The sequence below is a fragment of the Palaemon carinicauda genome, chromosome 42 (genome assembly GCF_036898095.1).
Source record: "Palaemon carinicauda isolate YSFRI2023 chromosome 42, ASM3689809v2, whole genome shotgun sequence".
In the NCBI taxonomy this organism is placed as follows: domain Eukaryota; kingdom Metazoa; phylum Arthropoda; class Malacostraca; order Decapoda; family Palaemonidae; genus Palaemon; species Palaemon carinicauda.
Window position 1 is genome coordinate 27,901,594 of NC_090766.1, and position 25,044 is coordinate 27,926,637.

At 38.9% G+C, this 25,044-nt stretch overlaps 2 protein-coding genes across 3 annotated transcripts in view; one reads left to right on the forward strand and one right to left on the reverse strand.

Annotated features, from left to right (window-relative positions):
- The first annotated feature begins 10,158 nt into the window (after positions 1–10,158).
- On the forward strand, positions 10,159–10,602 carry LOC137633060 (uncharacterized). The gene has a single exon (XM_068365226.1). The coding sequence runs from the start codon at positions 10,159–10,161 to the stop codon at positions 10,600–10,602; it is 444 nt and encodes a 147-aa protein (XP_068221327.1).
- Positions 10,603–13,828: 3,226 nt separating this feature from the next.
- Positions 13,829–25,044, reverse strand: part of LOC137632949 (uncharacterized) — an 85,002-nt gene continuing 73,786 nt past the window's right edge. For both annotated transcript variants that reach the window (XM_068365074.1, XM_068365075.1), the window contains exon 5: positions 13,829–14,539. In XM_068365074.1, coding sequence (XP_068221175.1) covers positions 14,324–14,539 — 216 coding nt within the window. In that variant the 3' untranslated portion in view covers positions 13,829–14,323. The remainder of the gene's footprint in view (positions 14,540–25,044) is intronic.

Consider the following 25,044-nt stretch of genomic DNA (forward strand, 5'->3'; position numbering starts at 1 on the left):
CGAAATTGACAGAAATGACTAAGAAATGGAGAAACTACCCTTGAAATAGAGTTGGATATTCGTTTTCTTTTATAGAATTCATGAATACCATTTTCTTTGTCTTACTGAGTATATGTTTATACGTTTGTTATTGCATAATGTTTTATGAAATTAGATAATGAATTAATATCAGCATATACTGTGGTACCCAGCACACACTCCTGAAAGTTTAAAATTAATGCAATAGTTCACTATCTCCGTGAGCATATACTGTCATGTTGCATAGAATGTAAACGGCCGTCTTGGGTTTAACATTAACTAACAGGCTCACATTTAAATGTTTTTTTAACTGTATTGATTATTTCTAATGGTTAATTCTGTATTGTATTTACAGGGGAGTACATTGACTCCAAAGATCAAGACAGCTCTCATACTTAGAATAGAAAAAGAAGAAGACAAAGAAATTCCCAAGAGCCCCGTTGGATATACAGAGGAAACTATGGAACGGTATTTCTACTAAAGTTATGTTCAATATTCACGGACAAAGTTAATTAAATTTGGAGAAGACGATAACCCTGATTTATGATGATGTTATAATGTTTCCTAGCAACAATGGATACAAAGTAAAGAGCTATAAGCGGTGTTAGTAATTAGACACAAAAAGAAGAGGTTAAAAAGGCGAATGGAGTTGTTAGAAATGGAAGAATAGAAACAGTTAGAGAATATAAATACTTAGGTGAATGGTAAGCCTACTCAGTAAAAGGAAAACATGGTCTCAACATAAGTACAAGGGAAGAAAAAATAGATTACATGGTACATGGAGTTAGGAAGTATGGAGACAGTAACAGAGTAGGAGATTTGGCATTGCTAGTGAGAATAAAGATCTATAAGACAGTAGTAGTACCTAATATGTTTACAAATATTGAGACATGGGGAGTAATAATAGAAAAAGAAATGAAAGAACTAGACAGTATACAGTACAAAATTATGAAAGGAATGTTTGAACAGGTTGCTACCACACCTTACTGGGGACTAATAGCAACAATAGGAATATGGCCAGTTGAAAATAGAGTCGAGTATAACATCATAACATCAGATGACAAATGACTAGTTAAGGAGGTAGTGGAAGATCAAATAAGAGAACCATTATAGAAATATTCAATAAATATGATATTAAAACTGAAGAAGTAAGAAGGTATAAAAAGCAAGAACTCATAAAATAAATAAAAAGTAAAGTGGCAAATGAAATTAAAGGAAAAAATAGAAGAAAAGAAAGCAGAGATGACCAAACTGAGGTTTGTGAATAATAAAGGCAGAAGAGACTATATAAGAGAACTAATGAGCCGTAATAGTTATGAAAACAAGGTTGAATATGTTAAAATTAAAAGAAAATTATAGAAACAGAAATAGTAATGATAGGCTTTGTGTGTTGTGTAGGGAGGCAGAGGATACTACCATGGCCTTAACTGTGTGCGCAACAGGATCAGGGTCAACCTTAGTTGATCTCTTCGAGCGTTTGATGCATATCTTCTCCAGACTCCTGGCGCATCTTTTAGACGTGCTTTTAGCACCAGGTCTGTCACTGCTGCGAACTGGAGAGAGCCCAATACTCTTTCCTATTGGCGTCTTGAAATCCTCTTGTGACGGATTAGTCTCTTGACATATCCCGCTATCTCTCTCCTCTTCTTGGATGGAATGGAGAGGTGGTGTGACTTTAATTCTGAGCTGGAGAAAGGCGAGACTTCTTGCGATTGATCTTGAACCCAGGTGTTCCAGGAACTGGATCACCTTGTTGGCTGCCTGCAAATAAGTAGTCTTGGATGCTGCCCATACCAGCCAATCGTCTAGGTATGCTACCACTTGAACTCCTTCGGAGCATAGCTGCTGGACGATTATGTCTGCTAGCTTCATGAATATCCTTGGGGCTGTGTTCAGTCCGAAGGGCATTGCTCTGAAGACAAACTTCTTCTGTAGTTTGAATGCTAGTAGGAGGAGAAAGGGCGACTCCTTGGAAGATGTTAGTAAGCATCTGCTAGGTCTATTGAGACTGTGTACGCCCCTTTGTTTAGAAGGGTCCTTATGTGTTGCAAGGTAAGCATCCGGAACTTGTTGTTCTCGATGAACTTATTGAGTGGAGACAAGTCTAGAAGGACTCTGAGTTTGTCTGAGTCTTTCTTGGGAACACAAAACAGCCCTCCCTGAAATTTGATGGACTTCGCTTTCCTTATTACCTTCTTGTTCAAGAATTCTGAGGTATATTCTTCCAAGAAGGGGGTGGAGTGTTGGAAGAATTCTGGAAAACGGGGTGGAGTTCTGTTCCGTTTCCAGCCGGGTCCATTCTTTGCTTGGGGGGGTCTTGCGGATTTGTTTCCGCGACCACGTCCTCCTCGGCCCTGAGAGGCGTTACCTCCGGGAGAACTTCTCTTAGGGCTTTTTCCTTTCTGACTAGGGAGGAAGGAAGTCGACTGTCCCTCAAAGTTAGGGTTAAACACTGGCGACTGAGCTACCAGTTATTGAGGGACCATCTGGAAGGTGGTCTGAGGCATCGTGGTCATAGTCATGACAGGAAGTTGTGCAGGTCTGCGTGGTCTCCTAGCCTTTTTATTCTTGGGCTGGGGACCTCCGTCCGAGGAAGATTTTCCCTTTGAGCTCATGCCCAACTTTTGGAGAAGGCTCCTGTTCTCCGTGGCTGTTCTGGCTATGATCTCTTGGACCCGTTCCTGTGGTAAAAGGTCTTTACCCCAGATGCTCGAGGTAATCAGCTTCCTTGGTTCGTGTCTTATGGTCGCTGAGGCCAAAATGAACTCTCTGCAGGCTCTACACGCTCTGAGGAAAGCATATAAGTCTTTCACAAAGGTACCCATGTGAGACTTAGCCAGGAAGATGAACATTTCTGTTGCGTTCTGTGGACCTGCACTCAATTCCAGGCAGTTCTTATGAGAAAGGGAGGCCGCAAGTCTCTCCTTCGTCTCCTGTTCCCTCCTCAGAAGATGGTCTGGGAACTTCGGAAGGTTTTCATTGAACTGCTGGCCGGCTATCTCTGGATCCAACTTAGAGACGGAGAAGGTTAGGTGGACATCCTGCCACTTCTCCTCGCAGGTAGGCAGTGCTAGAGAGAATGGTTTGCATTCCTCTAGGGTTGGGCAGGGTTTGCCCTCGTCAACTGCCTTGACGGCAAATCTGGTGCTTTCTCCGAAAAGGGGAAAGAGATGGAGGAAGGAGCAAGAAAGGTGGGATGTCTCTTGCTCAGTGCTGAGACTTTGGAGTTAGTGTACCCGGCTCCTTTCAAGGTTTTCAGGAGGATGACTTGCGCCTTGTTATGCTCAAAGACAATGACCTCTTTGGGTACCGTTTCCTCACGGGCTGCATGTTCATCCCGCAGTCTCACGTAACAGTCTGGGTAAGCTGAAAAGTTAGGCCAGAACTCAAGGTCTTCAAACAGTTTGGGCTGCAACTTCTCCGAGACGAATAGTTTCCCATTCACCATGGGCATATGCTCCGCATACCTCCAGGGGTTGGTTTCGGAGCAGTGAGGGAGATCCAACACTCTAAGGGGCTTCTTAGTGGAGTCCTTGGTAGGTCCAGGGTGGTCCGCCCTCTCCTGCAACAGTATCTGCTGCTGACTGAGTGATTCTCTCATTGACTCTTGTTCCTTTTGGAACATTTCCATCATCCGTTGAATCGAAGTGAGGATCACTTCGTTCTTGTCGGCATGTGCAACTGGTTGTGGAGTTGGGGTTGAAGAAGTTGATGGCATAGGTTGGTATGCCGTCACGGCGAACTGAGGGTCTTCGGTTGCCATTGAAACGGATCCTTCTTCCTCCGCTTGCGGATGTTCCACGTCTTCTACAGGGCCTCCTTACAAAAGGTCTTGCTCAGTGGCAGTGGACACTTCTGACATTCTTTCTTCGTGGATGTCCATGCCTTCCAGTGCCTTATCTATGTCCACGTCGATCTTCAGTTATACGAGTGGAGGCTGGACCTGTGTTCCTGGGGCACCACCGTGTTTGGTAGAGCCTTGGGGAACAGTAGGCACCTTAGGGAGTTGTTGGGTAAGTACGGTCTCGGAGAGTTCTTCTGGAACCTTCTTACCCATTTGCGAAGGGTCTCCCTCGCTGTATCCCTAGTCTATATGTTGACTGGGGGGTCTTCTCCAAAGTCGTTGGCCAGCAGGGTCGAGCAGGTGGGGCAACCTTTCGTGTCCCAATACTCGAGGATTTCCGACATGATGCAGCAGGGGGCATGAGTCCTGCGCTTTGTGTAGCCACAAGAGTCTTTGCCTTTGTGGTTGCAGAACAAGGCTGTACACTGTAAAGGAAAAAGGGCTCAATGAATATCTAATTTCTATATATGTGATATAAAAGCATACAATTTTTATTAACAATAGTAATTACTATTGTTTATGGTAGCTTAGGATAGTAAGCTTGATAAGAAGTAGAAAAGACACATATCTGTGTTTCCTCTCCTAGGCCATTGCTGAGACCTCCGTCAGTAATAATATTTAGTTTCCCTGATAGGGAGAATACAAGGTAGGAAAAAACTCTAGGAACTAGAGTTAGAGTTAATAAGTGTCTATATTAACATTATCCACCTGTAGTATATATTATCACTGATCGGTGATTTTTTAGGGTCCTGATGATCGAAAAAACCATCTGGGTGTTGAGGGTGTACTCAGCCTCAACATAAAATCGTGGTCCCAACAATTGACTGCGACAGGAAACACAAAGTATGTTAGGAAACATGTGTACTACTTTATAGTTATATACTGTAGTTTAGTCGGTGGCACTGCCGTTGTTAGGTTAGTACCTGGTGGTATTAACTGATAGGGGGAGAAAAAGTATTAGGGAAGGAGAGTTTCCTATCATTATGGTTAAACATAACAGTTGGAAGTGTAGGAGGACTATCAGGCCGCCTACTGTCTCCTTGCCAGAATGAAAGTTCCAATGGAAGGGGTAAGAATCTGTCGGATTCTGGCTTCCACTCATCCACAAAAAGCCTGTCGCTGGCTATGACGTCGGCGGCAAAAAATTGTGGATGGCAGCCCAAGGGAGGGCTGAGGACTTCCCAAAGTATGTCAGGTTTCCCACCAGCAGCCGTCAGGAGCCATCTCAATCTTCCCCTCAATAATATTCCCTTCCTGTGAAGGAAGGAAGTGAGGGGGAAGGTGGCAGAGACGGCTGAACTAACTGCTACCGGCAGGGTACCAGCCGGTAACGCAGTCACCCTAGCAAGCTGGGATGACTGTCAAAATACCGGTGAAGGAGTTTTATGACTGCTATGACGTCACTAAAGGACAGAAGGGGAAGGGTAAAGGGTCTTATAGTTCATTGAAATGAGAGGTGGCGGCAGGTATGCAGCGTACCTTCAACAGTTAACTGAGGAAACATGGCTTCCTGTGCTGACGACATCGTCAGCGGCAGAGGAAGCATGGTTCCTTTGCTGACGACATTGTCGGCGGCAAGACAAGGGCACCCTGAGTTTGTCACTATCTAAATTAAAGCCAGAGGCAGCAAGAACTTTTGTTCTACTCGACGACGATGAAGAAAGACAGTGGTTGCCGCCGATATCGGCGGCACTCAGGGAGGGAGAAAGGGTTTAGTCTCTTCTCTCTCAGAGAGAATGAACATCGTAACTTATCTATAGATTCTAGAGAATGTAAATTCTCATAGGAATCAAAAAGGAACGATAGGGAGAGGCTAAACGTGGGGAATTACTTTACTAACGTATATATGAGCGAGAGTAGCCTAGCTCTGGTAGGATCCCCGGCCAAGGTAGTTGGTACCGCCGGGGTTCCCGCCGCATACGATAAGTAAAGCCACATAACAGGAAGAGGAATAATTTTCATGTATGCAATATCACAGCTTGTATAATTTGCCTAACTAGCTAACATTATAGCTTAATACCGGGAATTGTCGCCCTACTGACTAAATAAATGCAATTGTAACGGGCGACTGCAGTCGTAAAGAGGCTGCCTCTGGTTCTCGGCAACGCTCAACTAAACACACTAAAATTATTGAAATATAACTGTGAAAAGGAGACCAAAATTATACACAGGAAAAAAATAATACTCAACTTTCCAAAGGATGAAAATGCTGGAAATTGCATGATGAATATTCTAATAACTTGTAACAAAAAACACCGGGTTAACATGGGAGCACAACTCGCTTAGAGAGCTACAAAAAATAGGAATGGCGTCGTAGTAGTAATAGGGAAGGAGGTCCACTGGGTACCTAGATCGGCATCCCCTTCTTTTGCCACTCTTCTCCCTTACATCAAAGAGTTAAATCTATTCGGGGTGAAGATTGTTATGTGTCGTATAAAAAAAATACGTCCCCTGATATAATGGGATATCATTTAATTGGATACTCGCGCCAGGAGTTAGAATCCTGGAGACCTTCGGTTTATTTCTCTGGGAGTATTACTGTAGCAAATATCCCTTAGAAGGCTACCTAAAGGAACCCTTCCATCATGACGACATGGCCCGAGCCCCCCAAAAATAAATAGTTATCCTCCACTCCAGCACAACGATGAAGCTAACCGAAACTTGTTCTTTCAAAGTTTATGTATACATGAAACTCTGTTGGGTGATGCTAATTATCAGAGAAAAGATCTTGAGGGAGAGATCCCTGTTGATGTCCTCAGGAAAGTGAATGACACATGTGCCATTACCCTGAAGGTCCCATCACACCTCAGAGTTCACACCAAGAGTTCCCAGGGGTGTACAAATTTGCTTGAAGAGAAATCTGAAGCTCACCGAATAGGTTTCGTCAGCGGATGAAGACAAGGAAGTCTGTGATTTGCTAAGAAGTCCTTTTTTATGGAAAGACAATTCTTTCTATGACCCCAATTCAGAGTAGCCTATTTCCCTGGTAGACAGTTATTATCAATATTATTATTATTATTATTATTATTATTATTATTATTATTATTATTATTATTATCATTATTATTATTATTATTATTATTATTACTTGTTAAGATACAACCCTAGTTGGAAAAGCAGGATGCTATAAGCCAATGGGCTCCAACATGAACAATAGCTCAGTGAGGAATGAAAACAAGGAAAAATAAAATATTTTAAGAACAGTAACAACATTAAAATAAATATTCCCTATACAAACTATGCAGTATATGTATTTTTTTTTATAAACAAAAGGAAGAGAAATTAGATAGAATAGTGTGCCCGAGTGTACCCTCAAGCAAGAGAACTCTAACCCAAGAAAGTGGAAGACCATGGTACAGAAGCTATTGTACTACACAAGACTAGAGAACAATGGTTTGATTTGGAAGTGTCCTTCTCTTAGAAGAGCTGCTCACCATAGCTAGAGAGTCTCCTCTACCCTTACCAAGAGGAAAGTAGCCACTGAACAATTACGGTGCAGTAATTAACTCCTTGGGTGAAGAAGAATTGTTTGGTAATTTCACTGTTGTCAGGTGTATGAGGAGAGAAGAGAATCTGCAAAGCATAGGCCAGACTATTAAGTGTATGTGTAGGCAAAGGGAAAGTGAACCGTAACTGCCTGGCCGGTCAAAGGACCCCATAACTCACTAGCAGTATTATTTCAATGGGTGGCTGGTGCCCTGGTGGACCTACTACCCTTGCTGAGATATCACGGAATCCAGATATCTCCCACAAAGCCAAAGGCAGAGCTTTTTACTAGGAGATGCCGTAAATCTTCTTCTGTGAAGCCGGGTGACTTCCCAGAAGGAATAGTTGACAGAGAAGAAAAGGCCAAGTATTATCTCTGTCGAGACCAAGCCGATGAGCTAGCAGATTTGGATAACACTCAGCTTAGGACAGCCATGGTGAGCCTGTGATCCAATGTCAACTCTATTATCTCCTCAGAGAATCTGGTTGAACGGATGGAAAAAGGTTAGCCTTGTAACTACACAAGGTTGTAGGAACCTAAGCCTTTGCCCCATCAACTGAGCTGACATGCATGGATGAATCTCCTTACTAGAATACACCTTGCTAACAGACCAATAGTCTTGAGACAGCCCACCAAGATGTGCGCGTCCATCAACTCGCAGAGGTGAAAGGAATGGTAGGTTTCAGTCAATGTGGTTGTGTTGTAGCACACAGCACAACATAGTGAATCACAATCCATTGCTGGAATGTTATAGGTTGAACGCTGCATGCATTTCCGGCGTTGATATGCAGGTATTATTCTGCCTTAGATCACACCTTAGAAGAAACTATATGTTGGAATGATCGCATATATTTGTTGTATATTTATATGCAGCTAGATGGCGCCACTGTGTATCCTTTTGAGGTAACGAGGTAACTTTGTACTTTGGTAATGTAATAAAAGATCACTTGGAAAGTTTGATCAAGACAAGAAGACGTGTTGTTTTTTTCTCTTGACCATGGCCGGGAATTTAACAGGTTATGGGCCCAGCACTCAGAATAAATGGACGAGATTATACTTTGATGGCGATGGGCGGAAATTTGAGCAGTGGGAAATGAAATTTCTTGGATACCTGAGACTGAGAAAATTGAAAGCTGTTGTCTGCATGCCGGAAGATCAAGAAGTTGACACCGAGAAAAATGGGGAAGCATTTGCTGATCTTATTCAATTTCTTGACGTGACAAGTCTAGCACTAGTGATGAGGGATGCTGTCGACGATGGAAGGAAAGCACTGAAGATCCTCAAGCAACATTATGTTGGTTCGAGTAAGCCACGTATCATATCACTATACACAGAATTGACATCTTTAATCAAAGAAGAAACCGAGACTGTTACAAACTATATTATACGAGCAGAAACTGCAGCCACTTCATTGAAGAGTGCAGGTGAAATAATTGGTGATAGTCTAATGATAGCAATGGTGTTAAAAGGCTTACCAGACAATTACAAAGCATTTGTAGTTGTTATTACTCAGAGTGAAAAGGAACAGACATTTACAGAGCTTAAAGCAGCCCTACGCAGTTTTGAAGATATAGAAACATGTAGGAGGAGAGAAAGTAATGACCATGTTATGAAGGCAGCTAACTGGAGAAACAAGGCATACTATAAGTGTGGTGAAACAGGACATTTCTTTTTAAATTGCATAAACAATTCGAAAGGAAGATGGTGTCTGAACTGTCAGAATTCTATTCATAATACCAACACATGTAGACATCAAGATAGGTCAAATGAGTATAACGAGAGGATAAACAGTTTGGTTATATTTAAAGCGTGCAGCAATATGAAAATGGTATTAACTCCAAAACCAGACATGCTATTGGTAGACTGTGGTGCTACAACGCATATTTTGACTGATGAGTCAAGATTTACTGACTTTGATGAAACGTTCAAACCAGAGAGACACTCTATTGAACTGGCCGATGGAACAAGCTGCAACAATGTGTCAGTGAAAAGAGGAGATGCCATGATCAAGATGATAGACAGTGATGGCCGGCATTGTAATGTAAAGCTGAAAAATACACTGCTCATCCCAACATATCATCAGAACATTTTCTCTGTTCAAGCTGCAACTGCTAAAGTGATTTTTCATCCTGATTCTGCTGAATTAATTGATAAGAGTGATATAAAATTTTACATTTAAAAGTGTGGAAAATTGTAATACATAAAAATGAATAATGTTCATATCTATGTTGATAGTGTTAATTATGCTTGTGGTTTAAAAGAATGGCATAAAATCTTAGGACATTGCAACTACTATGATATTGTAAAGCTGGAAAGTGTAACAAAGGGCATGAAAATTATACATCTAGACGTTAAACCTGATAATTGGGATATATGTGTGTTAGGTAAAATGAAACAAACTAGAAATAGAAACTGTGATACTAAATTTGAAGTTCCCTTAGAATTTGTGCACTCTGATTTAGCAGGTCCAATAGAGCCTGTTTCAGGTGAAGGGTTTAGATATGCTATAGCATTTACAGATGATTGCACAGGGATATTTTTTGTGTATTTCCTGAAAAACAAGTGATGCAACTTTTGCCTTAAAGAAATTTTTGTCAGACTCTGCTCCGTATGGAAAAATTAAACGACTAAGGTCTGACAAAGGGTCAGAGTTTACTTGTCAGGATTTTATCAATGTACTTATTGATAATAGAATTAATCATGAAAATTCTGCTCCATGGCTGAGAGAAATTGGAAAACTCTATTTGAGATGAGAAGGTGTCTGCTAATTCAATCTAAGTTACCAAAATTGTTATGGCCATATGCAATTATGACAGTTGCTTATATTCGCAATAGGTGCTTTAGTGATCATTTAAAACAAACTCCTTTCTTTGCCTTGACAGGAATAAGGCCTGATTTGTCAAACATGAGGGTATTTGGATCAGATCAGAAATTAGATGATAGATGCTCAAAAGGAATATTTGTAGGATACGACAAGGGTAGCCCAGCTTATCTAGTATATTTTCCTGAAACCGGTAAAGTCATGAGACATAGACTTGTAAAATTTGTGTTAAACAAACAGGAGAAAGAAAGCCAAACTCTTAATGAGTCTGATGATATTTTTGATGACGTAGTTCCTAATGAGGAACTTGATAGGGAACCACTAGATAAAGGCCAAAATGTTCAGGTAGTTGAGCAACACCACCTTGGTATTTTGGAAATAAATGAGGGAACAAAAGAGGAAAAGGGTGAAACACTTAGATATCCTGTTTGACAAAGAAAACCTCCTGCGTATTTGAGCGATTATGTTACTAATGTAGATAACAAAGACTAAGTGTTATATAGTATAGATTACTGTTACAGAGTATCTGCTTTTCCTCAGACTTATAATGTAGCTGTTGATTCTCATCAAGGTAGACATTTAGAAGAAGTTATGCGGGATGAAATGAACTCATTCAAAGAAAACAACACTTTTATTTTGACAGATTTACCCATAGGCAGAGAAGCAGTGGGAGACGCTGGGTGTACACAATGAAAGATGATGCTGTTGGTAATAAAATCTACAAAGCTAGATATGTGGCTAAAGGGTGTTGATTATAATGAAACATTTGCTCCAACAACTCACCTTACATCAATTTGCGTATTAATGTAATTATCCGCACAAAATGATTTGTTTCTGTATCAGATGGATGTAAAAACTGCACATATAAATGCAGAAATTGATTGCGATATACTGTATATATGGATTATAAAGAGGGTTTTAAGGTTGAGCAACCTAATGGCCGTAAATTAGTTTACAAACTTAGCAAATCACTGTATGGTTTGAAACAAGCAGGTAGAATGTGGAATAATCTTTTACATGAAGTCTTGGTTGAAAAGGGGTTTAGACAAAACTCAGTGGATTATTGTGTTTATATTAAACGTTTTCAAGATGAGGTGGTTATCATACTTGTATGGGTTGATGATTTGATTGTAGCAGCAAGTAACAAACAACTATTATACAATGCAAAACAAATGTTGAAAGACAGGTTCAAAATGCAAGATCTAGGAAAATTGTCTCATTTTCTTGGCATTGATTTCAAACAATGTGATGGAACTATTAAGATGAATTAGAGAAGGTACTTGTGTAAAATATTAGAAAGGTTTGATATGTACAATTGTAAACCTAGACATACACCTTCTGAACAAAAGATAGAATTTTCAGGTGAAACGTTGACTGATAATAGATATCGCGAAGCTGTCGGTAGTTTGATATATGTTATGGCATGTACAAGACCAGATTTATGTTGGATAGTCACAAAATTATCACAATATTTGTCAAACCCAATACAAGATCACTGGGTTGCTGTAAAACATGTTTTCAGATATCTAAATGGAACTTTGGATTATAAACTTTGTTTTAGTAAATGTGAAAATGAAATGTTACACGTTGTTGGATACAGTGATGCTGATTGGGCATCGTCACCTGATGATAGACGTATCACTAGTGGTTATTATTTCAGTTTGAGTGAAAGAGGGCCGTTAGTGTCATGAAAGTAAAAAAAGCAACCAACAGTAGCTTTGTCAACATGTAAGGCAGAATGTATTTCATTGGCTGCGGCCATTCAGGAAGGCTTGTATTAGGCAACTTTTGAATGATTTAGAATTAGCATGTCGGTTTGAACCTCTTCTTATTTATGAGGTTAACCAAGGTACAATTGCATTATCCAAAAATCCTGTAAAACGTCAAAGATCAAAACATATTGATATTAAGTATCATTTCCTTCGCACTGAAATAGATGAGGGAAGAATTTTTCTCAAATATTGTCCTACAGAGGAAATGGTAGGAGACATGTTTACTACATCAACTACAAAATTTAAATTGGATAAATTCAACAAATTTGTTTTGGGCTGGAAGTAATGAAAGTCAAATTATTTTGTTCAGTGACCTTAATAAAATTCATATTCTGTAATCCATTATTTTCACATAAGTGTTGTAAATATATATGTTGTAATATGCGATCAAGTGGGGGTGTTGGAATGATCGCATATATTTGTTGTACATTTATATGCTGCAAGATGGCGCCACTGTGTATCCTTTTGAGGTAACGAGGTAACTTTGTACTTTGGTGACGTAATAAAAGATCACTTGGAAAGTTCGATCAAGACAAGAAGACGTGTTGTTTTATTTTCTCTTGACCATGGCCGGGAATTTAACACTATATTCTGAAAATAGAAGCATCTCTGAAGGTGGAGACTTCAATAGTACTCTTCTAAGCACAGGGTAAGACCGGCCTGCTCCAGCTCAAACTCGAGTTATAGTGCATAGTGCTATGGGAACTTCATGCTTCAAGTTGGTTGAAATTTATTACCGATATTAACTTAAACTTGCTATCAAAGGTTAATAAATTGTAATGTGAGTAACCCTGTTTTTATTCTAAACCTTATTCCTATGGTTTTAAAGGAATCATAAGGACATAGATTTACAATTACCATATTCACTTTTATGTGATGAATGAAGGCACAACGGCTTGGTCAGAATGGTGCTGTAAAAGAGACAAGGTGGCATGGGAGAAAACATTTCATATTCATAAATGGATTAACAAAAAATCGAAGACGACACAGTCCTTTCCTTGGGAGGGTTGAATTTGAAACAAAGGGAACAGAATTTAAGTAAAGAATGAAGTACAAAAGCCACAAGAACCTGAAGAACTGTACCAACCGTGTGTCACACAATTGTACATAATTCCTTTTGTATATATTATGCTTGTATCTTCGCTTTTCCCTCGCACTAAAACGAACATGAAAATTCATGTCTGGTTTTCCTCTGTAACATTGTCTGTCTTGTGAACATGTTATGTCCTGTTGCCTTGAGGTTTTGTATATAATGGAGAGTGTTCTATAATAATATAACTCAGTTGATTGCTTCCTGCCTTTGAGTTCACAACCCTCTCACGGCACGTTTATCATTGGCAAAATAAGCAACCTACTCGAATTTAATTTTGACGCTGCCAGTGATGTTAGTCCTACAAATCCGTAAATGCTGTAAGATGTCAGAGAGCAAAGACCAACATCATCATTCTCCACTTTGGATTATTCTTTGTATTAGAACTTACAGCAGGTCAGTGAAATGCAAAGTAATTCTAAAGATTATATATCTGGGCAAATTTATTTTTCGAGATTAAGATGAAATTTTATTTCCATACATTTCTTGTGAAAATAACCAAATGTTTTGGATATTCATTTAATTGAATCCCCAGAATTGACAACGAATACTTTGCTCCTATATTGCATAATACCAACAAATTTAATCAAGAAAATTCTCTCTCTCTCTCTCTCTCTCTCTCTCTCTCTCTCTCTCTCTCTCTCTCTCTCTCTCTCTCTCTCTCTCTCTCATGTAAAACAATAGCTCTATACGGATCCATTGATAAATTTGTTAAAAATAACTCCCTAAAGACCTTTTCTATTGGAAGTAGAATAAATGTATATTTGGAGAAAAATTATACACATGAATTCTTTCTGAATCTTTATTGCATTTTTCACAGTTTGAATATTGAAGTGAGGATATAATGCTATGCAAGAAATCTTTCTGTAAATGTGATTATAATAACATCAGAGAGAACCTTTCATCTGATGATGGATTACTATATAAAGTGAAGAAAGTCCGTATCTGCCAGTGAATATAAATAGTGACTGGCTACTGTTGTCATGTCTCTTATCAATTACAGTTTTAAGTAAAACAAATTAACCTTTGTTCTCCATCATAACAAGGGCCGATCCATAGATCCTCATTAATGTAAAAGTAAACATTCCCCTTTTTGTTGTTGACACTTAAAAAACATAGATATTTGAAAAGTCAACTTTTGACCAAATTGATTGTTTCCTTTGATATACTTTTATATAAGAGATGAGAAAATTCAGATTTTAAAACATCGATATTCAATGCAATAGGAATTTTTTGGCCATTTTCTTCACGATTCAAAGAGGGAGAATGGTACGGCTCATGAAACCCCAATTTAAGGCTTCTTGCTGACGTACACTCTCACTTCCTTCACCACAAAATAAACTGGTGACAAGTCCGGCAATGTTCTTTGGATACTGAGGTATCTTCCAGGAATACCAAGCGAGTAGCAAAATAGGTAGCCTGGTTCAGGTCCATAGTTTCCGTAATTCCCGAACAATGTGTGAGAAGAGAAGTCCCCTGTTGTCACATGGTCCATTCCAATCCAAATCTGAAAAGAACAATGGGATCAGTGGTTTTGCCCGAATAAGCATTAAAAATTATCATATTTTTTTCTTTATAAAAGGGATTTTGACAAGGGAAAAATCTATTTCTGGGGAGATACCTGTGACGCCCGGTGAAAAGAGTCTTTCTTTACACTTTTCTGATATAAATACTTCCAAATATACCAGAGAAATTTAAAGTATGGAATGCAGAGGTTACTACCCTCGCGCGAACACCCAGCGAGGGTAGTAACCTCTGCATTCCATACTTTAAATTTCTCTGGTATATTTGGAAGTATTTATATCAGAAAAGTGTAAAGAAGGACTCTTTTCACCGGGCGTCACAGGTCGACCCAGAAAACATTGTTTCAGAAAGATTTACAGACTCAAAATCCATAGCTTATATGTTGCCTTTAGACTCAAACTTCCACAGCTACTATTTCCCAATTAGACTCAAACTTCCACAAATAGTGTTTCCACCTTAGGCTCAAACTTCCAGAGCTAGTATTTTCCCCTTAGGCTAAAACTTCCAAACCTTGTATTTCCCACTTAGACTCAAATTTCCACAGATAGTATTTCACCACAGTCTCAAATTTCCAAATCTAGTATTTGCCCTTTGGCTGAAACTTCCACAACTAGTATTTTCCTTTTAAGCTCAATCTTTCACAGCAAGTATTTCTCCGTTGGGCTGAAACATCCACAGCTTGTATTACTCCCTTAGGTTTAAACTTCCACAGCTACCATTTCCCTCTTAGGCTCAAACTTCCACAATAAGTATTTCCCCTTCATACTCAAACTTTCACAGCTAGTATTTCCCCCTTAGGCTTAATCTTCCACAGCTAGTATTCCCCCCTGGGGTCAAACTTCCACAATAAGTATTTCCCCTGAGGCTCAAACTTCCACAATAAGTATTTCCTCTTTAGGCTCAAACTTCCCCAGTTAGTATTTCCCCCTTAGGCTCAATCTTCCACAGCTAGTATTCCCCATTAGGCTCAAACTTCCACAGCTAGTAATCCCCATTAGGCTTTAATTTCAACAACTGATATTTCTCCCCTAGGTTCAAACCTTTACAGGTAGTATTTCCCTCTTAGGCTCAAAAATCCACATCTAGTATTTCATCCTTAGGTTCAAACTTACAAAACTGGTATTTCCCTCTTAGACTTAAACTTCTAAAGCAAGTAGTCTTCCCCTTAGACTACTTCCACAGCTCTTATTTCATCATTAGGTTCAAACTTGCACAGCTAGTTCTTCTCCTTAAGCTCAATCTTCCACAATAAGTATTTCCCCCTTAGGCTCAAACTTCCAAAGCTAGTATAGCCCCCTTAGGCTCAAACTTCCAAAGCTAGTATATCCCCCTTAGGCTCAAGCTTCCACAATATATCTTTCTCATTAGGTTCAAACCTCCACAGTTAGTTCTTCTTCTTAAGCACTAACTTCCACAACAAGTATTTTCCCCTTAAGCTCAAATTTACGCAGCCAGTTTTTCTCCCTTAGTCTGAAACTTCCACAATAAATATTTCTACTTAGGTTCAAACTTTCACAGCTAGTATTTCCCCTTTAGTCTCAATATTCTACAGCAACTATTCCATCATAAGGCCCAAATATCCACAGTTAGTTCTTCCCCTTGAGCTGAAACTCCGATAATAAGTGTTTCCTCCTAAAGGCCAAACTTACAATGCTAGTATATCACCTATAGGCTCCAATCTTCAAAGCTAGCATTTACCGCTTAGGCTTAAACTTCCAAAGCTAGTAGTTATCACTTTGGCGTAAACTTCCAAAACTAGAATTTTTCCTTTTGGATGAACCTTTCACAGCTAGTATTTCCCCATTAGGCTTAAACATATACAGGTAGTATTTCCCGAAGGCTCAAATTTCCACATCTAAGATTTCCTCCTAAGATTCAAACTTCCACAGCTAGTATTTTCCCCTTAAGCTTAAATTTCTACAGCTAGTATTTTTCCCTTTGGCTCAAACTTCACCTGGTAGCATTTGGCCTCCTATCTTGAACTTCCACAGATAGTATTTTCCACCTAAGGGCAAACTTCAATAGGTGGTATTTCACCATTCAGCTCAAATTTCTAAAGTTACCATTTCCCTTTAGGCTCGAACAACTAGTATTTCTGCCTTAGGCTCAAATTTCCATACCTAGTATTTCCTCATGGGCTATAATTTCTACAGCTGGTAGTTCCCCTAATGCTCAAACTTCCACAGCTAGTATTTCTGCCTTAGAATCAAATTTCAACAGCTAGTCTTTCCCCTTTGGGTCAAACCACTAGTAATTTTGCCTTATGTTTTATGGTTCTGTTATAGCAACAGAAGGTGACGAAAGACAACGTTGGATGGAATACTTTTGTGAGGTTATGAATAGGAGATATGAAAGGAATAATTTGACTGATATACCTGAAACTTATTTCCTTTCCTCACTGGGCTGCTTTTCCCTGTTGGAGCCTTTGGGATTATAGCATCTTGCTTTCCAAACTAGGGTTGTAGCTTGGCTAGTAATAATAATAATAATAATAATAATAATAATAATAATAATAATAACTGATGAAGACCTTGGTGTGCCCATGAATGGATTCAGTGTGTTTGAAGTCGAAGCTGTCCTCAGAAAAATAAAGAGATGGAAAGCCCCGGGATACAATGGGATAACTGCTGAGATGATGCTGTCTGAAAATAAAGTGACTCCCAGACTACTTACCAGTTTGTATTGTAGAATGTGGCATGAAGAGGCAAAACCTGATGAATAGGAGTTAGCAGTGTTGGTGAAAAAAGAAAAAAAAGGAGACCTGACTGATTGGAATAATTACAGGGGCATAACACTCGCATCAGTTGTTATGAGAATATATAGTATGCTTATTCTAAAGAGAATTGAGAGAAAGATTAATGGAAAGCTGAGAGATGAACAAACAGGATTTAGAAAAGGTAGAAGTTTCACTGACCAAATTTTCATTTTGAGACATGCTGTAAATGCAAAGAATATAGAAATTCCCTTTTGATGACATTTGTGGACTATGAAAAAATCTTTGATAGCGTGCACCAGCCAAATTTGTGGAGAGTCTTGCGTTATTATGGAATTCCTCTTAACTATGTAATTTTGCTTAAGTCTGTTCATGAGCATAGCAAGTGCAAAGTTAATGTTAATGAAGTCCTATCAAATGAATTTCCTGTGAACAGTGGAGTACTCCAAGGGAATATGTTGTCACCTATGTTGTTGATCCTCCTCATAGATTTTTCAATGTGTAGAACAGTCAGAGATGGTGGAAAAGGATTTGACTAGATTGATGATGGGAGTTTACCAGACCTAGAGTATGCTGATGATGCTGTCCTTGTTAGCAAAACACCACAAGATTTGCAATGCTTGCCTACCAGAATGCATGAAATATCACACGAGGTTGAGCTCAAGATAAATAGAAGAAAGACAGAGATGATGAGAACGGAGTATGCAATGGAAGATGAAATATCATTGGAAGGAGAAACGATTAATAAGGTAGAATCATTCAAGTATTTGGGAACTATGATCTCCAATACAGGGTCTTTAGAATTAGAGTTTAGTGAAAGACTGAAAAAAGCAAATCAGACAATGGCTAGATTAAGTAAAATTTAGAAAACAAATCGCCTGAAATTACATATAAAAATCAGACTATATATCAGTTTAGAGAGATCGGTGTTACTGCATGGACATGAGTCGTGGTATGACAATGAAACAATCTCCAATAGATTTAATAGATTTGAGAACAAAGCCTTCAGAAGGATATTGGGAGGTAAATGGCAGAACAGGATTGAAATTGAAACTATAAGAGAGATTACTCGGGTGCCATATGTGGATGAGATAAAGATGAGGGGTAGATGGAGATGGTTTGGGCATGCTCTTCGCACTCCCCAAGAGAGATTAGTTCACCAAACGTTCAGCTGGGCTCCACAAGGGACTAGAAGAGTTGGAGGATCCAGGCGGAAATGGCTGAGAACTACGAAGCGTGAAGTAGGAGATGATGAATGGAGAAGTATTGAATTAAAAGCTCATTATAGAGACGACTGGCAAATTCTAATCGAGGCCCTTTGCGTCAATAGGCGTAGGAAGAGATGATGATGTTGATGATGATATTAAAACTTTCACAGCTAGTTTTTCTCTGATACTCTGAAACTTCCACAGATAGTTTTATTCTCTTAGGCTCAAACTTCTACAGCTATTATTTCTCACTTAGGCTCAAACATCCACGATAAGTAATTCCACATTTGTCTTAAATGTCCGCAGCTATTATTTCCCATTTAGGCTCAAACTTCTACAATAGGTATTTCCCCATTTGGCTCAAACTTCCACAGCTACTATTTCCCCCTTAGGCTCAAACTTCCACAATAAGTATTTTCTTTTGAGGCTCAAACTTTCACAGTTAGTATTTCCCTTTTAGGCCTAAACTTACACTGCAAGCTTTTGCCAATTAAGCTGAAACTTCTGAAGATAGTATTTCCCCCTTAGGCTCAAACTTCAAAGACTAGTTTTCCCCATAGGATCAATCTTCCATAACTAGTATTCCAATCTTATGCTCAAACTTTAACAACTAGTATTTCTACCATAGGCTCAAACTTCCACAGCTGCTAGTTCTTAATTAGGCTCAAACATCCACATCTGGTATTTCCTCCTTTAGTACAAACTTCCAAAGCTGGTATTCACCCCATAGGCTTGAACTTCCAAAGCTAGTAGTTCTCACTTAGGCTTAAACTTCCACAATAAGTATTTCTCCCTAAGGTTCAAGCTTCCACAGCTAGTATTTCCCCCTTAGGCTCAAACTTTCACAGCTACTATATCATCATTAAGCTCAAACTTTCACTGCTAGTTCTTTACCTTAAACTCAAACTTCCACAATAAGTATTTCCCCCTTACGCTCAAATTTCAAATGCTAGTTTTACCCTTTAGGCTCGAACCATGAGGCTCAAACTTCCATAGCTTATATTTCACCCTTAGGCTAAAACCTTCACAGTTAGCATTTACCCCATAGGCTCAAACTTCCAAAGCTAGTAGTTCTCACTAAGGCTCAAACTTTCCCCAGTAGCATTTCCCTCATAGCTGCAAACATCAACAGCTAGTATTTCTTCCTTAAACTTAAAATTCCACAGCAAGTAATTTCCTCTTACGCAAAGACTTCGACATCTAGTTTTCCCCCTTAGGTAGTAGGTTGGCCAGGGCACCAGCCTCCCGTTGAGATACTACCACTAGAGAGTTATGGGGTCCTTTAACTGGCCAGGCAGTGCTAAACTGGATCCTTCTCTCTGGTTATGGTTCATTTTCCCTTTGCCTACACATACACCGAATAGTCTGGCATATGCATTACATATTCTCCTCTGTCCTCATACACCTGACAACACCAAGATTACCAAACAGTTCTTCTTCTCCCAAGGGGTTAACTACTACACAGTAATTGTTCAGTGGCCACTTTCCTCTTGGTAAGGGTAGAAGAGACTCTTTAGCTATGGTAAGCAGCTTTCTAGGAGAAGGAAACTCCAAAATCAAACCATTGTTCTCTAGTCTTGGGCAGTGGCATAGCCCCTGTACCATGGTCTTCCACTATCTTGTGTTAGAGTTCTCCTGCTTGAGGGTACACTCTGTTGTACTATTGTATCTTATTTCTCTTCCACTTGTTTTGTTAAGGTTTTTATAGTTTATATAAGAAATATTTATTTCAATGTTGTTACTGTTTTTAAAATATTTTATTTTTCCTTGTTTCCTTTCCTGTCAAACCTTCACAGCTAGCATTTACCCGTTAGGCTCAAACTTCCATGGCTAGTAGTTCTCACTAGGGCTCAAACTTTCACCGGTAGTATTTCCCTCTTAGTTCCAAACATCGACAGTTAGTATTTCCCCTTAGGCTTAAAATTCCACAACAAGTAATTCCCCCTTACTCCAAAACGTCTTAAATCTAGTTTCCCCCACTTATGCTCAAACTTCCACAATTAGTAATTCCCTTAACACTCAAACTTCAAGAACTATTATTTCCCCTTTAAGCTCAAACTTTCACAGCTAGTATATTTCCATTAGGCTGAAACTTCCTAAGCTAGTATTACTCCCTTAGGCTCAAACTTCCAAAACTACTCTTTTCCTCTTAGGCTCAAGCCTTCGCATAAAATTTTTCCACTTTGCACTCAAACTTCCAAAGCTAATATTTCCGCCTTAGACTAAAACATCGAAGCTAGTATTCTCCCCTAGGCTCAGACTTCCAAAGCTAGTATTCCACCATTAGGCTTAAACTTCAACATGTATTTTTACCTTAGGCTCAAACTTCCACAGATAGTATTTCTCCCCTAGGCTCAAACTTCCACAGATAGTATTTCTCCCCTAGGCTCAAACCCCCAGAGCTAGTATTTCCCCTTTGGCGCAAACTTCCATAACTAGTATTTCCATCTTAAGCTCAAACTTTCAAAGCTAGTATTTCACTCACAGTTAGTATATCTCCATTAGAATGAAACTTCCTACGCTCGGCTCAAGCTTCCACAGCTACTATTTCCCCCTTAGGCTCAAACTTCCGCAATAAGTATTTCCCATTTAGGCTCAAACTTCTACAAATAGTATTTACGCCTCGGGCTCAAACTTCCAGGGCCAATATTTCCTTAGGTTCAACCTCTCATAGCTAGAATTTAGCTCCCAGGCTCAAACTTAAACAAATAGTACTTTCCCATTAGGCTGAAACATATAAAAATAGTATTTCCCCCTTTGTCTCAAACTTTCTTGGGTAGTATTGCCCCTTAGGCTCAAACTTTTTAATGTATCATTTCCCTAATACGCTCAAACTTTCACAGCTGATAATCCACCTTTAGGATCAAATTGCCACAGCTATTATTTCCCTTTAAAGCAATTAGTCACATGGGAAAAAAGTTGAAATTATAAAAAAACGATAGAATTATAAAAAACTAGCCTGGTTTCCTCCCTAAATCACTTTGAACTGACATCGTCCACATAGTCAACCAAACAGAAGTTTGTGATGCCAATGTACTGTATATTTGATATATATTCAAAATATATACTAAATTAAAATTAGAGTAATTACTCAAAAGTGTCCATGAAATATACAATTCCCAAGTAGTGATCTTTTTTTTTATTTACTCCATTTTTAATTTAGTATATATTTTGAATATATATCAAATGCACGCTGCCATCACGAACTCCTCTTTGGTTAACTATGTTGAAAATGTCAGGTCCAGGTCGTTTAGTAAGGAAACAAGGATAGTTTTTTTTTATATAATTCTCTAGTTTTTAACAATTTTAACTGATTTTCCATGAGACAAATTGTTTCAAAGTATGAAAAAGTAATAGAGAAAAACAATAACTTGCATAAATTGGCAGTATATGGAGAGCGTGGTCTCTAAAACAAATACCATATTTTCCGCTTAGGATCAAACATCTACAGCTATTATTTCCCCTTTCGGCTCAAACCCCCCCCCCCACACTAAGTACTTCCTTTTTAGGCTGAAACTTTCACTCACTAGGCTCAAAGTTCATTAGCTAGAATTGCCCACATTAATATCATTATTATTATTATTATTACTTGCTGAGTGACAGCCATAGTTGGAAAAGCTGCTTACCATAGCTAAAGAGTCTCTTCTACCCTTACCAAGAGGAAAGTAGCCACTGAATAATTGCAGTGCTCAAACTTTCACAGCTAGTATTTCCCCGCAAGACCCAAATTTCCTGAACTAGTAATCCATCCCTAGGCTCAAATGTCCAATGATAGAATTTCCTTGTACAATCAAACTTCCACAGCTAGTATTTCCCTCTTAGGCTCAAACTTCAACAGCTAGTATTTCCCCTTAGCCTCAAACTTCCACAGCTAGTATTTCTCAATTAGGCTCATACTCCCACACCTACTATATACCCATTAAGCTCAAACTTCCAGAACTAGTATTTACTCTTTTGACTCAAATTTCTATAACAAGTATTTGCCCCTTAGGCTTAAACTTCTACAGCTAGTATTTCACCTTATACTCATACTTCCACAGTTCCCATTTACCCAATAGGCTCAAACTTCCACATCTAGTAGTTCCCACTTAGGGTCAAGCTTTTACAGCTAGTATTGCCACATAGGTTAAAAAATTCCACAGATACTATGTACCCCTTAGGCTTAGATCTCCACTAAAGATCAAAATTCCACATCTTGTATTTCCAACCTAGGCTAACGCTTCTACAGATAATATATCCCCTGGAGTTGAAACTCCCACAGCTATTATGTAGTCCTACCATTTAGGCTCAAACTTCCAAAACTAATATTTCCCCTCTTAGGATAAAACTTCCACAGCTATTATTTCCCCTTTCGGCTTAAGCGTCCACAGCTAGTATTTCCCACTTAGGATAAGACTTACACAGCTAGTATTTCTTCCTTCATGTTCAAAATTACACAGCTAACGTTTCCACCTTAGGATCAAACTTTCACAGCTAGTATTTCACATTCGGCTCAAACTTCTACAGGTAGTGTTTCCTATATAGACTCAAAGTTCCACAACTAGTATTTCCCCCACTCTAGTCTCAAACTTCCACAGCTACTATTTCCCCTGAGGCATAATCTTCCTCTACAATTATTTCCCTCTTAGGCTTGAACTTCCACAGCTAGTATTCCACCCTTAGACTCAAGTATTCACAGAAAGTATTTCCTTCTTAGACTCAAAATTTCCATAGGGAGTATTTCCCCTTCAGGCTCAAACTTCCACAACTAGTATTTCCACCTTAAGCTCAAATATTTACAGCTAGCGTTTCTCCCCTAGGCTGAATATTTCCACAGTTAGTATTATTCCCTAAGGCTGAAACTTCTACAACTAGTATTTCCCTCTTAGGCTCGATCTTCCACAACAAGTATTCTCCCATAAGCTCAAGTTTCCTCAGCTAGTATTTCTGCCTTAGTCCCTAACTTTCACAGCTAGTATTTTTCCCCTTTACGCTTAAACTTTCCCAGCTAGTATTTCCCCATTTGGCTCAAAATTCCAGAACTAGTATTTATCTCATAGGCTAAGACTTCTACATATAGTATTTCTCCCTTAGGTTCAAACCCCCACAGCAAGCATTCACCCCTTAAACTTTTACAGCTAGTAGTTCTCCCATAAGCTCAAACTTTCACAGGTAGTATTTCCCTCTTAGGCTTAAACTTCCAAAACTAATATTTTCCCCTTAGGCTTAAAGTTTAACAACTAGTATTTCCCCCTCACACTTAAACTTCCATAGATAATATTTCCTTATTATGCTCAAACTTCCAAAATTAGTATTGCTCCTAAGATGATACTACCACAGCTGATATTTCCCCATTAGTCTTAAACATTTACAATTATTATTTCATAGTTATGTTAAAAATTTCTAGCTAGTATTCACACGATATTCTTAGATTTTCCCAACTTGTATTTGACCCTTAAACTTAAACTTTCACCTTTTGACTCACACATTCAAATTTAGTATTTCACTCTAAGGCTCAAACCTTTACAGCTAGTATTTCCCCCTACGTTGAGACTTCCACAGCTAGTATGTACCCTTTAGGCTCAAAGTGCCTTAGCTACTATTTCCCATGTAGGTTCAAACTTCCACAGCTAATATTTGCCCATAGACTGGAACTTCCACAGCAAATAATAATAATAATAATAATAATAACAATAATCATAATAATAATAATAATAATAGTAATAATAATAGTATTTCCTCTTTCGTCTCAAATTTCCACAACAAGAATTTCTCCTTAAGGCTGAAACTTCCACAGCTAGTATTTCACACAGGCTGAGACGTCCACAACTAGTATTTCCCCTTTTGTCTCAAACTTCCAAAGCACGTATTTCTCCTTTCAACTCAAACTTTCGCAGCTAGTATTTCACACAGGCTAAAACTTCCACAATTGTATTTCACCCTTATGCTCAAACTTCCACAGCTTGTATTTCACCCTTATGCTCAAACTTCCACAGCTAGTATTTCTTTATAAGACTCAACTTTCCACAGCTACTATTTACCCATTATGCTGAAACTTCCAGAACTAGTAATAATCCTTTTGACTCAAAATTCCACAAGATTTGCCCCTTAGGCTAAAACCTCTCCAGCTAGTATTTCACCTTAGGCTAAAACTTCCACAGTTAGTTTTTTCCCACTTAAGCTTAAACTTCCACAATTGTATTTCCCGCCTAGGCTCAAACTTCCACGGCTAATATTTCCCCATAGGTTCCAACACCCACAGCTACTATTTACCCCTTAGGCTCAAATTTCCAGACCAGGTATTTCCCACTTAGCCTCAAACTTCCACAGCTAGTATTTTCCCTTGGGTTCAAACTTCCAGAGCTATTATGTAGGCCTCCTTTTTTGGCTGAAATTTCCACAACTAATATTTCCCCTTCAGAATCAAACTTCCACAGCTATTATTTCCCCTTTTGGCTCAAACTTCCACATCTAACATTTCCCATTTAAAATCAAACTTACAGAGCCAGTATTTACTCCTTTTTGCCCAAACTTCTACAACATGCATTTACCTGTTAGGCCTTACTTCCTCACCTAATAGTTCTCCCT